The sequence below is a fragment of the Gymnodraco acuticeps genome, unplaced genomic scaffold (genome assembly GCF_902827175.1).
Source record: "Gymnodraco acuticeps unplaced genomic scaffold, fGymAcu1.1, whole genome shotgun sequence".
NCBI classification, from domain to species: domain Eukaryota; kingdom Metazoa; phylum Chordata; class Actinopteri; order Perciformes; family Bathydraconidae; genus Gymnodraco; species Gymnodraco acuticeps.
The window spans coordinates 1,019,187-1,040,437 of record NW_022992152.1 but is presented as its reverse complement, the minus strand read 5'-3'; the positions used below and the strand labels follow the sequence as shown (position 1 = coordinate 1,040,437).

Genomic DNA, 21,251 nt, shown 5'->3' with positions numbered 1-21,251 from the left:
TGTCAAATAATACATTTATTTTATAATTGCAAATAAGAGTTACACACTTGTATATGGAGTTTATTCTACACATAATGAAGACAAAGTGAAGCGGAACGATGCAGCTCGTGTCGCTGATGTGTCTCCGGATTGTTTTTGAAGTTGCACGTCGCGCGGCGCGCGGCGCATCCATTCCAGTGCCTCTTTGCATTTAGCTCGCCGATAGCATTGTCTGCGACTAACCTTATTCATTAGTGTGATGGTTCGTTAAAGAAAATAAACTGTTGGATGCAAACATGGCGCTTTCGATGGAAACGCAGCTCCAGAGCATCTTTGAGGATGTTGTGGTAATTTCCATCTTTATTTACTGCTTTTAGAGCTAAAACACATGTTAGCATTTCAGACAACGTTAGCTTCTTCCATGATATGTTCACTCATGAAGCTGCTGCAAATGAATCATTCAAACTATAAAGATAACGCTAGATATAATTTGCCTTTCAATACAGTTACGTTTTTACTAGCCGTAAATATATGAACAGCTAAGATTGATACATAAAGTTAACATAATTGGATGTCAAAGACGTTTTGAATACAAGTACCCAAGTGTACTTTCATGTTTACCTTTACAATTGACCTGCCAGTGACTGCATTAAAAATATTTTAATGTCAAAACACATGCAAAATGTGTTGTGATATAATTAGCAACATTGCTTTAAGACTATACGTTGTTTCTGGGGGGTTTATTTTTTAGTGGACGATGATACGAAGCATTTAGAGGGTCATTGCACTAATGAAGGAAGTGGGATTTACTTGTTCTTTAATTCAGTAACATATACTTTAATCTCTACCAACATCTCAGTTGTACTGTAGAACATCTGACACATGACTTTCCTGTTAACTAAGGCACCAGAGCAGACGGTTATTATTGCGACTACTATTATTAAGAGAGATGTGAATAGCATAAGAGTGATACAAATGGTTGATATAAAATGTCCTTCTACATAATATTTTATGTCTTCTTTCACAGAAAACTGAGATGATAGAAGAGGCCTTTGCTGGGTAAGATACCTCCAAACACAATAGCACACATGTCTAGAAGAAACAACAACAAAAAAGAACATCTTAAAATAAACAGTGTGAAAATCAATGATGTTGTGTTTTAGGATGTTTATGGACACTCCAGAGGACGAGAGGACTAAACTAACCAGTTGTCTGGGAGCCTTCAGGCAATACTGGGGGACCCTACCACAGGTGTCTGAACACACAGAGACACACACTTACACACAGAATAATGAATGAATAATTAGCTGGATTTTCTCAATTCCCTCTATGTCTTTCTGCAGGAGTCTCATGATCAGTGTGTGCAGTGGATTGTGCGCTTTATACACAGCCAGCACAGTCCCAAAAGGATCTCCTTCCTCCACGACTGTCTAGCAATGGCTGTGGAGACGAGTCTGTTACCGCCAAAGTAAATATACACACTTATAAAAGCCTGAAGCATGCTGGGGGTTGACTTTTTTTTGTTGCTTAATTGATTACTGTTTAGGCTTTATATCACTGTAAGCAAGGACTGATCTTCATGGTTTATAATGCCACTATTATTCAAGAATTGTATTTTAAGCAATGTCATCATGATTAACATGTCATTAACAACATGTATCCTGCAGTTGATCTGTTTTTAAAGACTGGATATAACACAAACACATAATGTGCCCCCTTGTCTTATATGCTTGTTATTTTTGTGTTAACCATGCTTCTAAGGAGTCTCTTTGTGTCTCTGAAGGATGGTGTGTGGAGCTCTGATCAGCTCGGACAGTTTGGAGTGGGAGAGGACTCAGCTGTGGGCGTTAACTTTCAAACTGATCCGCAAGATCATTGGCGGGGTGGACTACAAGGTCTCACACACATGAAACAATGATGTTTGATTTATTGAATGCAGACTTATTGAGACCTGTGTTTTAAGATGCTACAAGTTGATCACTAATGTAAACTCTAGATTGAGTTATCGAGTTATTGAGTCTGTTAAGAAGAGACGAGAAGCCTCTCGGCTTCTCGTCTCTTCTTAACAGACTCAATTTGAAAACCTTCCGTCATCGGCCATATGTATAACCTGTGGTTTTTTCAGGGAGTTCGAGACCTGTTGAAAGCGGTACTGGATAAAATTCAAACCATTCCTACCACTGTCAGCTCAGCTATAGTCCAACAGCTTCTGGCCGCCAGAGAGGTATCCTTCTTTCATTTATTGGATACAATGATTTATGATATATTTTTTTGAATAATTATCTGTAAGCATATCACATCCTTCACCTAAATTGCTCTCTCTTTGTTTACTCCAGGTGGTAGAGTACATCCTAGACAGAAATGCTTGCCTCCTGCCAGCCTACTTTGCCGTCACAGAAATCCGAAAACTGTATCCAGAGGGACAGCTGTCTCACTGGGTAAGTTTCTGGTGTGCATGTTTGAAGCAACGTCATATGTTTCTAACTAATACTTTTGTTTTATTATCATTCTGTCTCTGTGTGTAGCTCCTAGGCAGTTTGATATCAGACTTTGTGGACAGTTTCAGACCCACAGCCAGAATCAACTCTATCTGTGGTAAGAGAGACAAAAACACACTGACGCTGGACGCTTTCAGAATATTGTATTTAGAGTATGATTGTCTATATATTTTGGTTTGCTCAAGGGTTCTTGGTTTTGGCAATACTCTTTTTCATGCTTTGCCAGAGCTTTAATGAAGTCCATTCCATTTTGAAACAAAAATATAAACAAAAATGGAAATCTGAACTAAAGGGGTGCAAAGCTGAAAAAGCTGCACAACAATAAAAACACACAAAGATAAATCTTATCTGTAGCTTACTCGTCACTCATGTATGCCACAAATATATGCCTTAAAGCTATGAGAAAAGAACATAATGCAACTCGTATACTGAACAATCAATGTGCCTGTTTAGTCATTCTGTGTGAATCTCCCTTCAGGTCGGTGCAGCTTGTTACCGGTGGTGAATAACAGCGGGGCCATCTGTAACTCCTGGAAATTAGACCCCACTACTCTCCGCTTCCCCCTGAGGGGCATGCTCCCGTTTGACAAGGTAATATATTCTCATGTACAGAAAAACAAGCATAACACGAATGAACAAATCCGTAATACATGGTATGTTTTTCTGTGTGTGTGTAGGACCTGTTTGAGCCACAGACGGGCTTGCTGCGCTATGTGTTAGAACAGCCATACTCACGAGAAATGGTGTGCAACATGTTAGGACTCAACAAGCAGGTATGACAACCTTTTTTATAAAGTTTCTGTTATACCAGGCCCCTCCTCCTGCCCTCACTTTTTCTGTCCCTTTAAATCTATTAGAATTTGTTCCCACCCATCTCTCCTTCCCTCTACCTGCTCCTGATTTTTCCCCCGTTCCTCTTCATATTCGGCTCTTTCTTTTTGTTTGTTTTTATCTGGTTCTTTTCTTATATTTCTTGTTTCACCTCCCCATCCTTTGTTCCATTTGAAACTTCCCTTGTTGCCCTGGCAACACAGCTATATAATATGTAGAGCAAGCCAATGCTGTGCGCTTGACCCATAATGCACTGGTGTTAGTTTTCCCTGTTGGGTTCATGCAGTTTCAACTCAGCCAAGTGTCACTGAGCCCCATAAACACAGTTGGACCAGCTTGCACGCTCTGTTGATCATCAACACTGGCCAGAGCTCTGATTTAGATCTTTTTCTCCCATTTCAAATACGAACAAATAACCCAGAATGCAGTTTGTCTATTTGAACTGGCTGAGTTGATGCTAACTGTGCTGAACGGACAGTGAACGGCCTAGCTCCTTAGTCACCACTTTCTCTGTCTCTCCTTTTCCCCCCTCTCTGTTTCTTTCTCCTTCTTTCTTTGTTTCTCTCTCTTTTGTCCTCTGGTTGTGTGTTGTGTTTTGTCTGTCTCTCCGCCATGCGCTCTCTAGACTCTGAACATTGCCCAGGTATGTCGTTGTTCCTCCTCCTGGTCACCCGACCTACTAACTAACCAGCCCATTGGACGCATAGCTTTCTGTTTTCTTTACTACATTGATGTCATAGAAATGGGAAACTGGACAATTAAAAAAAAAAAGAAAGAGAACTTGAGATGGAGTGAAGACAAATGCCACAGGGCTTGAAATGGTCTCATCAGGGATTTAAAGGGATATACCGAGTAGAAAAACACAGATGTGGCCAAACACTAGGTAAATAAATACACAGACTGACAAGCACGGACATAAAATAGGATAAGAAATGCGGCAGCTGGTTGATCGATGTTTACGGATCATTAACCATGCATGGTGTGTTAACCTTAATGGGCTGAGTGTGAATTAAATAGTTTTCGATTACATCGATTATTCCGTCATGTGATACCTTATCTCTGCTTTTAATATAGCAGTGGCTAGACAATCAAATGTATTGATTGCATCCAAAGATGGCCAGATGATTCAGTATCTATTTATTGGAGATAATACAACACCTAATCTCTCTCTAAACAGAATTCCTGTCTTATACTGCAGAGTTTTATAAAGGAAAATAAACCATTTCTAATTGGTGACCACACATACTCATAGAGAGAGTACTAAGTCTGCTCGGTTGAGTTTTACTGCTTACTTTTATAGTTATGTCTTTGCCAGATTTGAATAGCTTGTTATGTAAATGTTAAATCTTCTCTAAACTCTCTTCTATTATTTTAATATACACTCTGGACAGTAGTTTTTGTTTAATGTTTTAGACCCAGCCATGTTTGGTTTTATATAACAAGCTACCATAATTATCCTGATTTAAACCCTGCTGGTGACATTTCAAGTCCTGTTGCACTGCATGTTTGAATGTAGTCTGGTCCTTGCTTGTTGTTAGCGAGGTCTTCTCGTTTCTGACCCCGCTGCTTTTCCCTTGTGCCGACCTGGGCAAAACTACTCTAATCAGGACTGAATGGTGCTCTTGATTTAAACTGCAATACGGTTTGATATGCTTTACAACTCAAGTACACTGGAATAGTTAGGCAGTAATCACAGGAAGACCCTCTCTCCTTCTATATCATTAAGTCTACAAGAACATGTTACGGTATTTATTGTTAGGTAGGCGTTGGCGCGAATAACTGGATCCCATAGATTTTGAGAATTAATGATTTTCTGATTGTCATGTCTTCTACTTCAAGTTCTGTTTCTGCTACAATACCTGAATTTCCCTATGGGGATCACTAAAGGTCCATCTTATCTTAAACTAGCACATCAATGAATCAGTCAATTCATTAGCAAAAAAAGGGTTCTCAATGAACTGGCTTTAACTTCTTTATACGTGTATCATTCTCCTAGGAGTCCCTCTTTCCAGCTTAGTGATGCAGTAACATTTATGTAACTTCAGAAATGTACTGCATGTGTATGGGCAAATTACAAAATAGAAGATATGGCAAAGCGTGGACAACTAAGCCAAATGCTCCTTACCGTTATTTCTAGTGTTTTGAACTGTGTTTTTGCCCAGATCGGCATTGTCAGAGTGAACTCTGACCCGTGTCGTGTGATGTTCATTGGTTGACGTGTGGTGGATTTTTTAACTTTCAGTTTGTACCTATTGCATTGTAGATGTTACCTCTTGATTATTATACACTGAGCTGCAGGTCATTGTAAAATATAAGTTACAAACTTCCTGCCCCATTTATAAAAAAAATATATATATATGTCGATGACTGAATGATTATGATGATTGGGCGGGCCTACATGTAAAGCAATTTTTTAGGAAAAGGAATTAAGAAGTTAAAATAACATTATAATTTAACTCTAGTTTTATTCATTTTCAGTTTGATATTTCCTTAAAGGGGCCCAATAATGCTCTTTGGGGTGTTCCCTTTCCTGTAGTTCATTATATCGGTTTCGGTGCATGTAAATGGTCTGCTAAGGTTAAACTCCAAAATGTCCCTCCCATAGGGAGTTTCTCTCCCACTCACCCGCCCTGCCTGAAAGCCTCGATTGGATTAGTTTGTTTACTTTAGTAACATATTGACATCACTATGTAACACCAGCGCTTCAACTGGCTAGCGCTTCAACACATTGTACCTGAAAGGCTCAGGAGTGGGACATCTCTAAGCGGTTGACCAGCTAACCAATCAGAGCAGACAGATCAGATTAAAGCATGATAACACGCCACAATAGGGGTACAAAATACAAATATGAACCCGAAAATTAGCATAACAGGGCCCCTTAAAAGCATTATACGGTTCTAATCGCCCAAAACAATTGGGTTTAATTATTTTGTCAAAATCTACCGAATTGTTACAGAGAGGCATTTCAAGCCGCACTAGTCAGTCATCCCTTTAGCAAACAGTATGACACTTTGTTCTGTCACTTACATTTTATTTTGCACCTCACTGACTAATTTGCGGAAGTAACGTAGATTAAGTTTCAGCTTCCCTAAAATGTGTTTGCTTTAAATACACATCCGTTGGAATGTTTGTAGAGGATTATAGACCGGCTACTGGCATTGTTTCACTGTTGCTAGGATACCTGTTTTGGGTTGTAACTTGGTAAGCCATGGGCTGATTTCTTTAGATGGCAGAGGGAAGATATGCTCATGGATCCTTCTCTTTTTCTCTCACTTTTTCTTTATTATTTCCTGCCCTCTCTTTTTCTGTGTGTTTGGAGGCAGAGGAAGAGGAGTGACGGTCAGTCTTGTAGCTCCTCTTCTTTTTCTCTCCATTCACATCACCCGACTGCCTTCCCGCATGCAGGAACGTTTTGCACTCTTTGGTTTGGTGTTGTGTGCTGTGCTGTGTCATTTGGTGATGCTCTGTGGTGTGCTGTTAAATTCTGTGCTGTGTTGTTTTTATGAAAAGTGTTCCACACTCCTTCTGTCTGAAGTTACGTTTCCCACCCTGGGTTAATAGCAAAATGTCAATATTGGAATTTTATATTCTTCCATGGAAGATTTAAAAGAAGTTCAGGTGATTGGTAATTTACCCTTAAATTATTGGGGCTTCAAGATTTGGTTAACCTGCCAATATTCACCTCCCTGTCTCCCCATTTTCTCCCAGAGTCTTTTTTCAAATGTTCTCTTGATTCCCTTCCCTCTCTTCTCCCCTCTTTCATTGAAAGTCCCCTCACATATGGAAGTCTTAACTTGTTGCTTACGGGAAAAAAAAATGCTTTTTCTACATGAAATAACCATTTCACAAAAATAGTTAATACTTGCATAAGACTTATTTCTAGCTCAGCATTGTTGAATCAATGTTATATGGCATTAACAGTATTAACTTATTTTTGTATGTGGGCAATGCACTTTAAGCAACATGTAATTGTGGTGGTGTTAGCGAACAGACTTATAAACTACAGTCTTTGGGTAGGAAGCTCCAAAACCACTTATCTTGTAGTAATCATGTCCATTTGTATTTACTTTCTAGTATTTGCTTGTGAGTAAGCTGCTTATTAGCTCTCTCATGTTTGTTCCCAAATACCATAAACACCCACTACCACATCAACTTTCTTTTTGGATTTGTTCACTTTCCCCAAAACCTAAGTACTGTCACCTTTCTCGCGTAGTGAAGCTGCAGCACAAGATTTGACATGAATCTTACTACAGTGAGTTTACTAACGCTTTGTGAAACACCTACAACAATAATCACAGGGAAATAACCAGGAACTATTCGTATGAATGTAGATGTGGAAAAGGGGCCACAGAAAGGTTTACTCAGCTGACAGAGGCAGGATATCTACAAGTGTTGCAGCATCAATATCATTAAAATGTGTTTGTGAAGTACATTTAACAAATGGTTTCTCCCACATTCTCTCCCTCCCTCTGTCTGTCTTTCCACTCCCTTCCATCTCTCCTGTCTTTCAATGTTTCCCTCACCCCCTCTTCTTCCTGTCTCTTTCTGTCCTCGGGCGTCTTTCCCTCCCTATTTAACTTCCTCTCTCCTGCACACTATTCCCTTTCTCCTGTAACTCCCCCGTCCTCCCCCGTCAGCACAAGCAGCGCTGCCCGGTGCTGGAGGAGCAGCTGGTGGACCTGGTGGTGTACGCCATGGAGCGCTCGGAGACCGAGGAGCACTTTGACGCCGACATCGGGGGGACCAGCCAGCTGCTGTGGCAGCACCTCTCCTCCCAGCTCATCTTCTTTGTGTTGTTTCAGTTTGCCAGCTTCCCTCACATGGTGCTGTCGTTACATCAGAAGGTGAGAGGAGGGGGAAAGCAGAGGAAGAGAGGCCTAAACTATCCATAATGGGAAACAGACTTCAGCTTGATTTGGTTTCTTGGCAATTTTCTTAATAATGTTCATAAAAATCAACACGTTTTTTTTGTCAGAAAACAAATGAGATAAATCATAGGAACCAAAAAGGGACATTATAGAAGACCCCAATATAAAATGGATTGTTGGACAGGGAAGTGTCTCTTGCTGTTAGAAGTTTATTATACATTTTAAAAACTGTTAATAGCTAGATGTATTTATTTTTATATATAAATAATTATAAACTGCATTTTATGTTTCTATAAATAAATATAGAATAGTAAAAAATGTATATATTTATACAAAAAATCACTTATATGTTATTTGTTACTTGAGTGTAGTTCATTGCCAAAAAACAAACAAGGTGCATTTGACGGACTGATCGATAGAACATTTATCTGTAGGCCATAAAAGGGTGTTTACATGATAACGCCTAGAATCAACCGGCGATGCTTGTGTTCTTAAGTGTGTCTCTCTCTCTACAGCTTGCAGGTAGAGGTCTCATTAAAGGCAGAGACCACCTGATGTGGGTCTTGCTGCAGTTCATTTCAGGAAGCATTCAGAAGAACGCCTTGGCTGACTTCCTGCCCGTCATGAAGCTCTTTGACCTGCTTTACCCAGAAAAAGAGGTACACAAATTTGCCAAGAAATTAGTATGGTTTACAACGATCTACGTGCCAATTCCCCCCCAGTTTGACTGTTCTTATTGGCTGTAGTGTGGTAGTACGTTTGTGTAGGAATAGCATAGGTAGAAGAGGCGGTGCTAGTGATTGCAAGTATCAACTCTATAGGGTACTATCAGATTTATCTGTGTTTTCTTTCCCACTCCAGTGTATTCCAGTTTCGGACATTAACAAGCCCCAGTCCACTCATTCCTTTGCCATGACCTGCATCTGGATCCACCTGAACCGCAAGGCTCAGAACGACAACTCCAAACTACAGATACCCATACCTCACTCTCTGAAACTACACCATGAGTACGTATCTTTAAAATACTGGAGCCTGATATATAGGGATGGGTATCGTTTGAAATGTATCGATTCCGATTTCGATTCCGGTTCTGCTTATCGATTCCGGTTCTTATCGATTCCCCGTTTCGATTCCAAAATTGTAAAATAAAGAGGTCAAACGTTTAGATAACAAAAATATATTTATTCTTAAAAGCTTTAACTGAAATTGTTACTAAAAAATATACATGCAATACAAATGTATTGCACAATAGCTGTGCTTTATTTTAACTGAGCTATGCCTGTGGCAAGCTATTAACAGGCATTACACTTTGCCTTTTCTTTTTCTTTTTAGTGTAGTGGAGCCTCACTTCAGAGTGTTTACCGCGACCTATCTTTGGTGTTATGAAGTGACTGAGCTCGTGAAATGTCTACGGGAGGGCGGGGGAGCATCGCTGCGGGGCAACTGTGGACCTCTGTCGCCTGTCAGCGCAATTTATATGATGCCGTTTTAAAAAATGAAGGGCGGTGCCGGCCGTCAGCGTACCGAGCCGGCCGTCAACGGCCCGCTGACGACCGGCCGTTCTGTGATTCTCCAGGTCCGCCCTGTATTCCACCGGGTCACCGCAGCACCGCGGTGCAGACGGATCCGCTGGAATACAGGGTCTACCGTGTTTAGGAACCGTTAAGCAGAACCGAAATTGTGTATTTTGTATGGGTACCCGGTACCCGGCATTTTCTTATCGGTTCTCATCTGGAACCGAGTTTCGGTTCCCAACCCTACTGATATATGTACTTTCGTTAAATACCCTAGTGTGCACCAAAATACTCTAACCAGTTACTTGTTTAAAAAATCCCAAACAAACAGTCAACGTTCTGTTCCCCCCCCCACCTGTACGATAGGTTCCTCCAGCAGTCGCTTCGTAACAAGAACCTGGGCATGTCCGACTACAAGATCGCCCTGCTGTGTAACGCCTACAGCACCAACTCTGAGTGCTTCACCCTGCCCATGGGCGTCCTGGTGGAGACCATCTACGGGAACGGGTCTATGAGGATCAACCTCCCCGGCACCAACTGTATGGCGTCAGGGTCCGTCACCCCGCTGCCCATGAACCTGCTGGATTCACTCACAGTGCACGCCAAGATGAGGTGAGGAAAAGCAAGTGATGTAAAGAAGAACTAACGCTAAGACAAGGGTCCTCCCGCTGGAGATCATTGTTTGCATGATCCTTCAAATCTAAATAGAAACCGTACATAGAGCAACATTATTTTCAGTGGAAAGCGAAGGCTTCTGTCTTTCATGTCATAATGCTGTTTTTTCATGCTGACGTCATCATCTCAAGTGTGGTCCTAAACTGTGTGAAGACGCCTGAGACTGCTCATAAAAAAGATTTCAAAGACAAAGACAATGTAAAGTTTAAATAACTTACTGCTTTGTTTGTGGATTTTTGTATTTATTTCAAACGTTTATGAGACAATTGCAAAACGTAATCAATTATAATGGTTTATTGAGTTGCATATCCTAGCTTAGGTTGTACAGATCTATGGGATGTGAAGCGTTTGAAGATATTCTTGCAACATAACTATTAAGTTGGAAGAGGTAAAAAAACCTCATTTATGGATGAATTTGATGAAGAATTGATAATGTATTACAGATACAAATAAAGAGAGCAACTCAGATAATTGCAATGCATCTAACTGTGTCATCGTCCCTCTCTGCCTCTCTTGTCTGCAGTCTGATCCACAGTATTGCCACGAGGGTGATAAAGTTGGCCCATGCCAAATCCAGCATCGCCCTGGCCCCCGCACTGGTAGAAACCTACAGCAGACTGTTGGTCTACATGGAGATCGAGTCACTGGGCATCAAGGGATTCATCAGTGAGTTACAGAAACATTTGAATTCCCCGCTGTGTTAAAACATTCTGATACAGAATGAACAGATGGAATAATGTGACTCTGTCTGATCAGGCCAGCTGCTGCCTAACGTGTTTAAGTCTCACGCGTGGGGAATCCTCCACACGCTGCTGGAGATGTTCAGCTACAGGATGCACCACATCCAGCCGCACTACAGAGTCCAGCTGCTCAGTCATCTGCACAGTCTGGCTGCTGTGCCCCAGACCAACCAGAACCAGCTGCATCTGTGGTAATGCACACTCATTGTACTTACTTTACTGAACGTCACTGAACCAGACCAAGCCAGCACAATGATGCCCCTGTTGGGATCTTTAGATGTAACACAACAGTGTAGGCGCCTAATGTGTGAGTGTAGCAGCAGAGCAACTATGCTCCAATTATTCCATTTCCGTATTTTTTATACAGAACAGCAAAGCTAGTCTGAACATGCTCTGTAAAAGTGGGTTTAGAGACATAACTCAACTCCGGTGGAGCAGCTCAAACAGAAGTTGTCCCGATTGTTCATGTAATTTGATCCCCTCTTCTGATTGACCCACAAATCAAACTATTTGCCCACTGATCTGAGCGCCCTGAATACCCTAAATACAATGTGCAGTATAAGGTGGTACATGACTGAACCTTGAAGTAACACCTGACTCAAAACATTATTTCATATATGCAATGCTAATATAAAACATTGTGCATTTGTTTTTCTATGGTGCCGACCTCTACTGAAGTCCATTAGGATGTTAAGGGTTTCTCTTTGTCTGTATTGACGTCTCTGTGTCTCTGTCCCCAGTGTTGAGAGCACGGCTCTGCGGCTGATCACAGCCTTGGGGAGTTCGGAGGTTCAGCCCCAGTTCACTCGCTTCCTCAACGACCCAAAGACGGTTCTGTCACAGGAGTCTGAAGAGCTGAACCGAGCCTTGATCCTCACCCTGGCCCGAGCCACGCACGTTACAGGTAGACTATGCTGTTACTTCTTAAGATTTGTCTTTTCTTTTTCTTTTTATTCTCCTCTTGTCTTTTTATTTTGCTATTTTCCATCATGTTTGTAATGTTCTTCCTTCAGCCTTTTTTCTGTTAATTTTATGGGAGTTACATGTACATTTGATTGCCCTTACAGTCCTGTTTCCCATATACTCTTAATATGTTTTTAAGTTGCCTGCTTTGTGTCTGTGCAGATTTCTTCACGGGGTCCGACTCCATCCAAGGGACTTGGTGTAAAGACATCCTGCAGACCATCATGAACTTCACGCCTCACAACTGGGCCTCACACACACTGTCCTGCTTCCCTGCGCCACTACAGGTGCGGTATAGTCAATTGGGAATAATTAATTTAATCTTAAATGCATTTCTCCTGTTGTAATGACCTCTCCCTTTTTCTCTCAGGCGTTCTTCAAACAGAACAACGTTCCTCAGGAGTCTCGGTTTAACCTGAAGAAGAACGTGGAAGAGGAGTACAGGAAGTGGAAGTCCATGGCCAACGAGAATGACATCATCACCCACTTCTCCATGCAGGGCTCGCCCCCCCTCTTCCTCTGTCTGCTGTGGAAGATGCTTCTGGAGACGGACCACATCAACCAGACAGGCTTCAGGTCGGTACCACCATTTTGTGTCTCTACAGAACAGATGCAATCCATGCAGAACTGTTTTAATTGTATAGAGTCAGTGTAAGTGGGAGGCTGTGGCACAGTGGACTAGTGCGTTGGTGTTCGGATCAGGAAAGCACAGGTTCGAACCCCACTGCAGTCGGCATGTCGTTGTGTCCCTGGGCAAGACACTTCACCCCAAATTGCTCCTGTGGGGATTGCCCACAGTATTGAGTATGTAAGTCGCTTTGGATACAAGCGTCTAACAAGTAACATGTGATGTAATGTAAGTATCTAGTGTTGATACTGCTTTCAAGAGAAACATATTCAAGCCCAGAAAGACAGTTATATATTTTCTAGGGCTGTCAAACGATTACAATTTTTAATCAGATTAATCACAGCTTAATTAAAAATTAATTAATCATGATTAATCACCATTCGAACTATGTCCAAAATATGTAATTTCTTTATGTATATTGTTGTGGGAATGGAAAGATAAATGAAAGAAGGCGGATATATCCATTTAACATACAGTATGTATGTATGTATGTATGTATGTTTATTATAACATTGTTCTGTGTGTCAAAATGAAAGAGAGCCCACACACCTATCAATCATCAAACCGTGGGGTCTTATTTCATTACGTGTTGATTTCTATCAACACGTAATATTGTATCGATGTATGTAGAGATGTACTACAGCAAAAGTATTCTCCGTCGGGACTTCCTGCAACAACACCACGCTATTATCTTGATTCTGATTGGCCAGAAGACATTATCAAAGATGTTCTATTGAGAAGACGATCACTACGTGACAAAAGTTTCAAAACCGTTTCTAGTCTTCGGTATTTCCAGACAAGTGGCTACTGAAATCAATCTTACTAACTGCTGTCTGTGCAATTTACTCCGCACGAGTTGGCAGACTTTATTTTGCTTACTTTAACATCATTTTTCATGGTGGGGCTATGCCATTTCTTTCTTTCTTAGCCCAGCCATACCCTGGCGCTGTCACTGGTGGGATGTATGGGGCGGGCCATTCTGCGCATGCGTTAAATGCGTTAAATATTTGTAACGCAATTAATTAAAAAAATTAATTACCGCCGTTAACGCGATAATTTTGACAGCATTAATATTTTCCCTCCTTGATCCATTTTCAAAATCTGATACAAATAGTTTAGAAAACATGAAAACAAAGCTTTTTCCGCAATGATCGATTTAGGTTCCTTCAAATAAAAACTGTGTGCGGATAACAATATGTTTTACCATGTTTTATATTTTATCTAATATTTTCCTATATTTATTTTATGTATCTGTGTTGTACCTTGTGTTTAGAGTGCATGAAGAAATTAAAGCACACATGGAGGAAAACTTGAATGATTTTAGTTAATTTGATAACATGAGTAGTGGTGCACTCTTGTGGCCAAAATGACATTTACGACAAAACATTTAGAAACGGTTCCTACGGAAGCCTGTTTAAAAATGAAAAAATAAATAAAATCATCTACCAAAACGTTAGGCAAAACTTATTTTCACCTTGTAAATCTTGTTTCCAGCTTTTTAGATGAAAACAAATAAAGAATTCAAAAAGAAAAAGATTTTGTCGGTAAAAATAAACGGAACACAGAACTATTTCACACTAACCATTTATTTTCTCACTTGCCTCTGCTTTCATTCAAATATCAGTTTTTACAAATCTCTCTCTAATTGACTTTAATTAATTACAAATGTTAGCAAGGTCTCAGTTCACACCAGCATGTGGTAATGAAGCATCTCACCACTGATGTTCTGGCATTTTGTACACTAATTGGCCCAAAGGGTGGGAGGGGGGGTATTCCCAAGTCTCTTCAAACAACATCTGTGACTAATTGGTCCAGTGGGAGGATACAGAGTTGTGTTGAGATGAGGCGCTAACTGCTTTGCTGATTCTGTGTCCCCCAGGGTCTTGGAGCGTATCGGGGCTCGTGCGCTGGTGGCTCACGTGCGAACGTTTGCAGACTTCCTTGTCTACGAGTTCTCGACATCCGCCGGCGGACAGCAGCTCAACAAATGCATCGAAATACTCAACGACATGGTGTGGAAGTACAACATCGTCACCCTGGACAGACTCATCCTGTGTCTGGTGAGAAGGAACTTGCACATAGAGAAATCTAAATACTATATGATAAGTTCTCTGTGTCTGACCTCTCTTCTTCTCTGCCTCCAGGCCATGCGTAGCCACGAAGGAAACGAGGCTCAGGTTTGCTACTTCATAATCCAGCTGCTGCTGCTGAAGCCCAACGACTTCAGGAACCGCGTCAACGACTTTGTCAAGGAGAACGCTCCGGAGCACTGGCTGCAGAGCGACTGGCACAACAAGCACATGAGCTACCACAAGGTATGCAAAACTCACTCTTTTCAGTTGAGGGATAGTTCAAGTCTTTTGAAATGGGGTTGTAAGAGGTACACATCCATAGTGAGTATATAACCTACAGTAGATAGTGTTCTGGAAGCCCCCTTTTGACAGGAGTACCAGCACAGCAACAAATCCCACATACTGAATGTGAATGGGAGTAAATGCAGAAGGTATTTTAGCAACCTAAGAAATCAATATTAGTTTAAATGTATGCTATATTTAGAAGGTGTTCCCAGTTATCTTTGCTCTCTTCTAATCCACCTTACTCCCTTTAACAAATACATTTGACCTCACAGAACAAAGGAGTTTCTTGTCTACCACTTGCCTATGTGTTTGTGTTATTTGGCAAATAGGGTGAATCCCAAATAACAGTCACAACACACACCAATAAACCTTTAAAGAAATGTGTAACTTCCATCCTTACCATAATAAACTCATCTGATTGAGACTCCTTAGAAAAAAATGCAGTGTGAAACCCAGATCGGAAGTCAGCAATGTTCGTTCCTTTCACCAGAAATACCCGGAGAAGCTGTACTTCGAGGGTCTTGCGGACCAGGTCAGCCCCCCCATGCCGCTCCAGCCCCAGTACCTGCCCATCTACTTTGGCAACGTGTGCCTGCGCTTCCTGCCCGTCTTCGACATCGTCATCCATCGCTTCCTGGAGCTCCTTCCTGTCTCCAAGTCTCTGGAAACACTGCTGGACCATCTGGGGGGGCTGTACAAGTTCCATGGTGAGTTAGGTTGCTTAGAAGAGGATGAAAAAGGGACAGAAAAAAGAATCTCCTGCTCTGAGAATGATTCAATGTTCAATTGATGATGCACACTAATGTATATTTGTGTGTGCAGACCGCCCCGTCACCTACCTGTACAACACACTTCACTACTACGAGCGCCATCTGAGAGACAGAACCAACCTCAAGAGAAAACTGGTGCACGCCATCATGTCTTCACTGAAGGTAGGCAGAGGAAGAAGGAAAGAAACACACACACCAGAAATTGTGATTTGTTATTATTCATTAAAAATGCATTTACACTGTTTGTGTTTTTGTAGGACAACCGTACCCCAGGATGGTGCCTGAGTGAAACCTATCTGAAGTTTGGCATGAACCCCAGAGAGGACAACGTGTGGATCCCTGATGACACCTACTACTGCAAGCTGATTGGACGCCTGGTGGACAATATCCTTCAATGATCACCCCCTGTTGGTAGACGGATCGATCCCTCTCATTCTGGCTAATAAGAACGTATAGGCCTTTGGGGAATATGTACCTGAATAATACACTTACCTTCCTGCCAATACTTCTCATGTCCCTTGATGCCTCGTTGCTTAGAAGACAGATCGATAGTAGTTGTATATCTGTACGTAATTAAATCTTGGGTCATTTTATTGCAGCCAATGTAGTTGCAGAAAAGATAGAAGTAGCTGTAATGGTGTGTTGTAGATTGGTAGACAATAGACATACCAGCCAGGAAATAAGCTTGTGTTTTTCCCCAAGTTATTTCTATCCTCCCTAACTCTCTCTCACCGATGGCTGGCAAGTCCCCCGGCCCCTTCCCCAACTGCGACTGGAGGTTCAACGAGTTCCCCAACCCCGCGGCCCACGCCCTGCACGTCACCTGCGTGGAGCTGATGGCTTTGGCCGTGCCGGGAAAAGATGTCGGCAACGCTCTGCTCAATGTTGTTCTGACAAGGTACAGCGGACTTTAGGGCTCGATCAAACGTACAAAACAGAAATATATAAGATAAATTATTGAAAGTTCAAACCATGTTTCTTTTCAATCTTTCAGCCAACCGCTGGTTCCCAGAGAGAACGTCACAGCTTGGATGAATGCCATTGGACTCGTGATAACTGCACTTCCTGTAAGAAGAACTGTCATTAAAGACCATCACAATGAGTAGAACTGCAGTTAAAAACAATGTGTAGACTCGTACAAAAACCATCACGACTTATTTCCCTACTAGAAGTGAGTGTCGGTGTTTATATACCGATGTTTTTTGTGCATCAACCTTGATAAGGCAACCAGTTCTTAACCATGAGCATGCATCCAAGAGGAAGCTAAAACAATGGCAGACACAGCAACAACACGCAACTGACAATTCCGACTATTTGATACATTTACACCGAGTTTCCTCACCATGACCACCTCCCTCTCCCCCCCCCCAGGAGCCCTACTGGATTGTCCTCCACGACCGCATCGTGTCAGTGATCAGCTCTCCGGCGCTGACCTCAGAGACGGCCTGGGCAGGTTACCCCTTCGCCCTGCTGGACTTCACAGCCTGCCACCAGAGCTACAGCGAGATGAACTGCAGCTACGTGTTAGCGTTAGCGCACGCCGTGTGGCATCACTCCTCCATCGGACAGCTGTCTCTGATTCCCAAGTAAGGAAGCCTTCCTGACTCTGTTGCTCCCCTCTTCAACCAACATATCATTTATGGTTGTCATGCAGAAATGGCAAAAGTACACACATCCTTCACTCAAGTAGAAGTAAAGAAGTATGGGCTTCGAAATGTACTTAAGTAAAAAGTACCCATAACTACTTAAAGAGTAACTGACCTCCCTTTATATTAATAGAACAATAATGTCATTGTTAGCTAATGAATGTTTCGATGATGGATACACGGATCGTGTTCAAATCGTGTTCAAATCAACAGGCACGCAATGACTCTAAATAATAATGATCACGCCACTAAACACAGATTAAAACTAAAGTAACAAACCTGTTTGGAAAATGTAAGAATTAAAAGTAAAAAGTTGACAGAAAAATAAGTAGTGGAGTAAAGTACTGATACCAGAAAAATGAACTTAAGTACAGTAACGAAGTATTTGTACTCCACTACTTCCCACCTCTGTTGTCATGTCATCCTAAATGTGTGTGTGTGTAGGTTCCTGTCAGAGACCCTGAAGCCCGTCGTCCTGACAGAGTTCCAGCTGCTCTACGTGTATCATCTGGTGGGGCCGTTCCTGCAGCGCTTCCAGCAGGAGAGGACTCGATGCATGTTGGAGGTACACATTGTTTAGGATTAAAACACTTTAAATTATCCACAATAATGTCCCCATTACGTCAGTACATTTTGTGGATATGTCCACAAAATATATATCTTTGTTTTGTGTGTTTCAGATTGGCGTGGCCTTCTACGAGATGCTGCAGGCGGTGGACCAACACTGCTCACATCTCAGCTACATGGACCCAATCTGTGACTTCCTCTATCACATCAAGTACATGTACACTGGAGACAGCGTGAAGGAGCAGGTGAGGCAGTCTTTTCATCACATGGGAAATGTAACTATTAGAAATAAACCTTTAAAAAACTAAAATTGGAGAACTTGAGAGGACATCTGTGACCTTGCAGGGCCTGGGGACATAGTTTGTGGGTGTCTATTTTTAGCTTGCATGTGTCACCTCAAGCTCCCCAGCAGTGCCCAGACCTGACACCAGAGTTAATTAGAGGAGATTAAACTGTAGCTCCATTTGTGCTTCAGGCTCAGACAAATGTGATTAAATGGACTTTTCAAGTAATTATAAATTAATAGAAAAAGCCATCATTTACCACTTAGAGCAGTCTCAACGCCATCTATATGTGTTTAATTGTGTCTTTCTCTAGGTGGAGAAAATCATCATGACTCTGCGTCCGGCCATGAAGCTGCGTCTGCGCTTCATCACACACAGCAGCAAGATAGAGACCGCATCATCAGCGGCTGCCGCCGCCGCCGCCGCCGCCTCCTCCGCCGCCGCCTCCTCCACCCCTCAGCCTCCCGTCCCCCAAATGTCATCGTCCTCTGCCGCCGCCTCCCCCTCCTCCTCACAGCACACACACACACCCATGTAGGCACACACACACACAGTAGCAATCATGACATTTGACCTTCACACATGAGGCCTAAACATTTTGGATTTTTGAGTAAGGACTAGTAATGTTTCCTGTACTTTTATGCACAAGAAACCTGGAGAGAATCTTGTTATTAAGTGAAAAACCCAGAATGGACTCATGATGAATTCATTAAGGAAGTGGAAGGAAGTGAATCACGAAAACTGCAAAATAATCCGCGGATCACAATGACTAAACATTTCTTGTTAATATCATGGCATCTTTTTTATTTTTCTGTTTGTATTCAATTTTTATATTGTACATGTTTATTCTTAGTCCATAAAAAAAAAAGTTTGGTAATCTGGGTTCTGCTTTTTATTGATACTATTTATACCTCTACTGTGTATTCTTATGCATGAATACGTATTTAATTTACAGCAAACAGGCCAAGAATAATGGGTTTTTTACTTATTGTCTGGATAGCCTAAGTTATTAGGCTGTCCCCCATGTCCCCGAATGCTATTCTGGTGATTTTTTTTATTTTTTAATATATTTTATTGAGCATTAAAAGTACAAAATATACAATTACAGAATAAGAAAGGTACAGAAACATAATGCTCACTTTCAGTTTTCTATTTTAAACATCCCACCCCCCATCCCCAACCCGCCTCGAACACAGGTAAGAAACAAAATTAAGCACGGAAAAAAAAAAATAAGCTAAATATTCTTACAATAAGAATAATATGATTATTTTTTTTTAAACATGGTTGTCTCTTATTGCTTTTCAAAAGGCTACTTTAGTCTGTGTTAGCAGGGATATTACTTTACCTCCAGATAATTTCAGATTACCCTAATTGCTCAAACCCTGCAGAAACACCTTTTCTAACGCTACTCCTACACACACATTACAATGGAATGACGTACTTTACACCAGTAGGGGGAGTAAGACATAGCACTTTTAATCTATTTTTTATGTCTGAGAGGGAGACACGAGAGACTCCAGTGGCCCCATTTTACTGCCAGAGGGATATCTTTAAAACATCTCATCCATTACACTTGGTGGAAAGTGCAGCTTTGAGCCAAGAACACACAGGATTTGGACGATGAGTTGGATCTGGGATTTTTGCCATTTTACAATTGGCAATGAAACTAATGGCGAGAAAAAAACCTCACTCTGAATCCGTGGGGGTATATTTGGTCAGTAAATCAAACAAAGTGGTGCCTTTGTGTGTTACAGGAAGCTGAAAAATGAAGCCATTGATGCTTTTCAGTTTGATTCTGGCATGTACAGTACATCAACTGCTGATTTTTTATCATTGACTGATAAAGATTGTATAGTTACAGCAATATTTGTATGGGAATGTTTACCGCTGTGTATTGGCAAGAATCTATGGTGTAAAGAACACATGCCAGTATAAATTCTGTAGGATTGTATGTGTAGATCTCGTTAACAGTACAGTAAGGTAAAGATCCTTTGACAGGACTTTTATTTTTTGTTATTCTCTTTATCTTCTTGTAAAGTGTATTTGAGCACTGTAAAAAGTGCAATATAAACGTCATGTATTATTATAACATCATTACATAAGAAACTGAGTCAGCTCTTAGTCATCCCACAATAAAAGGTTTTCTTATTTCCCTTCTGCAGAGTATTTGAATCGTGATAAAATATGTTGGAAGACAAACAACGAGTTTGAGGCCTATAATCAATCATTGCTGCTTACCCACTCTCAATTACATTACGTCTTCATCGAGTTAGCTGTAACTGAATTAAATGAGCATATGCAAGCTGTTACTTCAGTACATTATAGACAAGAGGCAATCGCTTGTGATTTCCAACGTGATGACTGTGTTAACCCTTAGTCGTCGTTTCTGAGCTTTAGATGAGAGTGACTTAATGTAAAGCAGGGGTGTCCAAACTACAGCCCGGTAGCCAAATGTGGCCCGCGGACCATTTTGAATCGGCCTTCAGCTAATTCAAAAAGTTTAATTGAATATGGCCCACAAATGAAACTTGTGCTTGTTTTATTGTACCTCTTAAATATAAATGTAAAAATATATTACACAGTAGTATGCATTTGTTAATAAGACCACTTTTCAAATAAATTCAAATTGGAAAACATTTCTAACATATCTTAGTTGATAAAAAAAAGCCCAATGACTTTTTAACATAACAAGCTTGAAATACACCCTTCCTATTTCTCCTTATTATAATCTGAGGCTTCTGTTTTAAGGGATGAGCTGCCAACAATCACAAGCATAGTTTACCTACATCTGATTGATTTTGCTAACTTATAACTGAACTTATGAGGCAATATACCTCTAGGGAGTGGCCCAGCCCTTCGTATATGTTTCTATATGTGACCCTCGGTGAAAGAAGTTTGGACACCCCTGATATAAAGGTAATTTTATTTTAG

The 21,251-nt window shown here is 41.2% G+C and overlaps 1 protein-coding gene across 2 annotated transcripts; it reads left to right on the top strand.

Annotated features, from left to right (window-relative positions):
* The first annotated feature begins 149 nt into the window (after positions 1-149).
* Positions 150-19,201, top strand: med23 (mediator complex subunit 23). Of its 2 annotated transcripts, XM_034204280.1 has the most exons (31): positions 150-326; positions 1,007-1,038; positions 1,143-1,230; positions 1,323-1,447; positions 1,763-1,874; positions 2,105-2,203; positions 2,316-2,417; positions 2,505-2,574; positions 2,956-3,068; positions 3,155-3,250; positions 3,934-3,951; positions 7,946-8,152; positions 8,692-8,835; positions 9,038-9,183; positions 10,057-10,302; positions 10,889-11,031; positions 11,122-11,296; positions 11,846-12,009; positions 12,231-12,355; positions 12,439-12,644; positions 14,576-14,756; positions 14,841-15,011; positions 15,544-15,760; positions 15,876-15,985; positions 16,081-16,207; positions 16,556-16,721; positions 16,818-16,890; positions 17,195-17,409; positions 17,914-18,034; positions 18,150-18,281; positions 18,634-19,201. In XM_034204280.1, the coding sequence occupies exons 1-31, from the start codon at positions 276-278 to the stop codon at positions 18,856-18,858; spliced, it is 4,200 nt and encodes a 1,399-aa protein (XP_034060171.1). In that variant the 5' UTR covers positions 150-275; the 3' UTR covers positions 18,859-19,201. The 2 variants fall into 2 exon arrangements, with proteins under 2 accessions (XP_034060171.1, XP_034060172.1); XM_034204281.1 differs by lacking the exon at positions 3,934-3,951.
* The last annotated feature ends 2,050 nt before the right edge of the window (positions 19,202-21,251 follow it).

What these genes read in the sequence shown, in the direction of transcription:
- med23 (XM_034204280.1), top strand. Translation starts at nt 276, where the DNA reads ATGGCGCTTTCGATGGAAACGCAGCTCCAGAGCATCTTTGAGGATGTT. An exon ending in TTGGCGGGGTGGACTACAAG is followed by an intron (nt 1,875 to 2,104) that starts GTCTCACACACA and finishes TGGTTTTTTCAG; the next exon opens with GGAGTTCGAGACCTGTTGAA. An exon ending in GCATGCTCCCGTTTGACAAG is followed by an intron (nt 3,069 to 3,154) that starts GTAATATATTCT and finishes GTGTGTGTGTAG; the next exon opens with GACCTGTTTGAGCCACAGAC.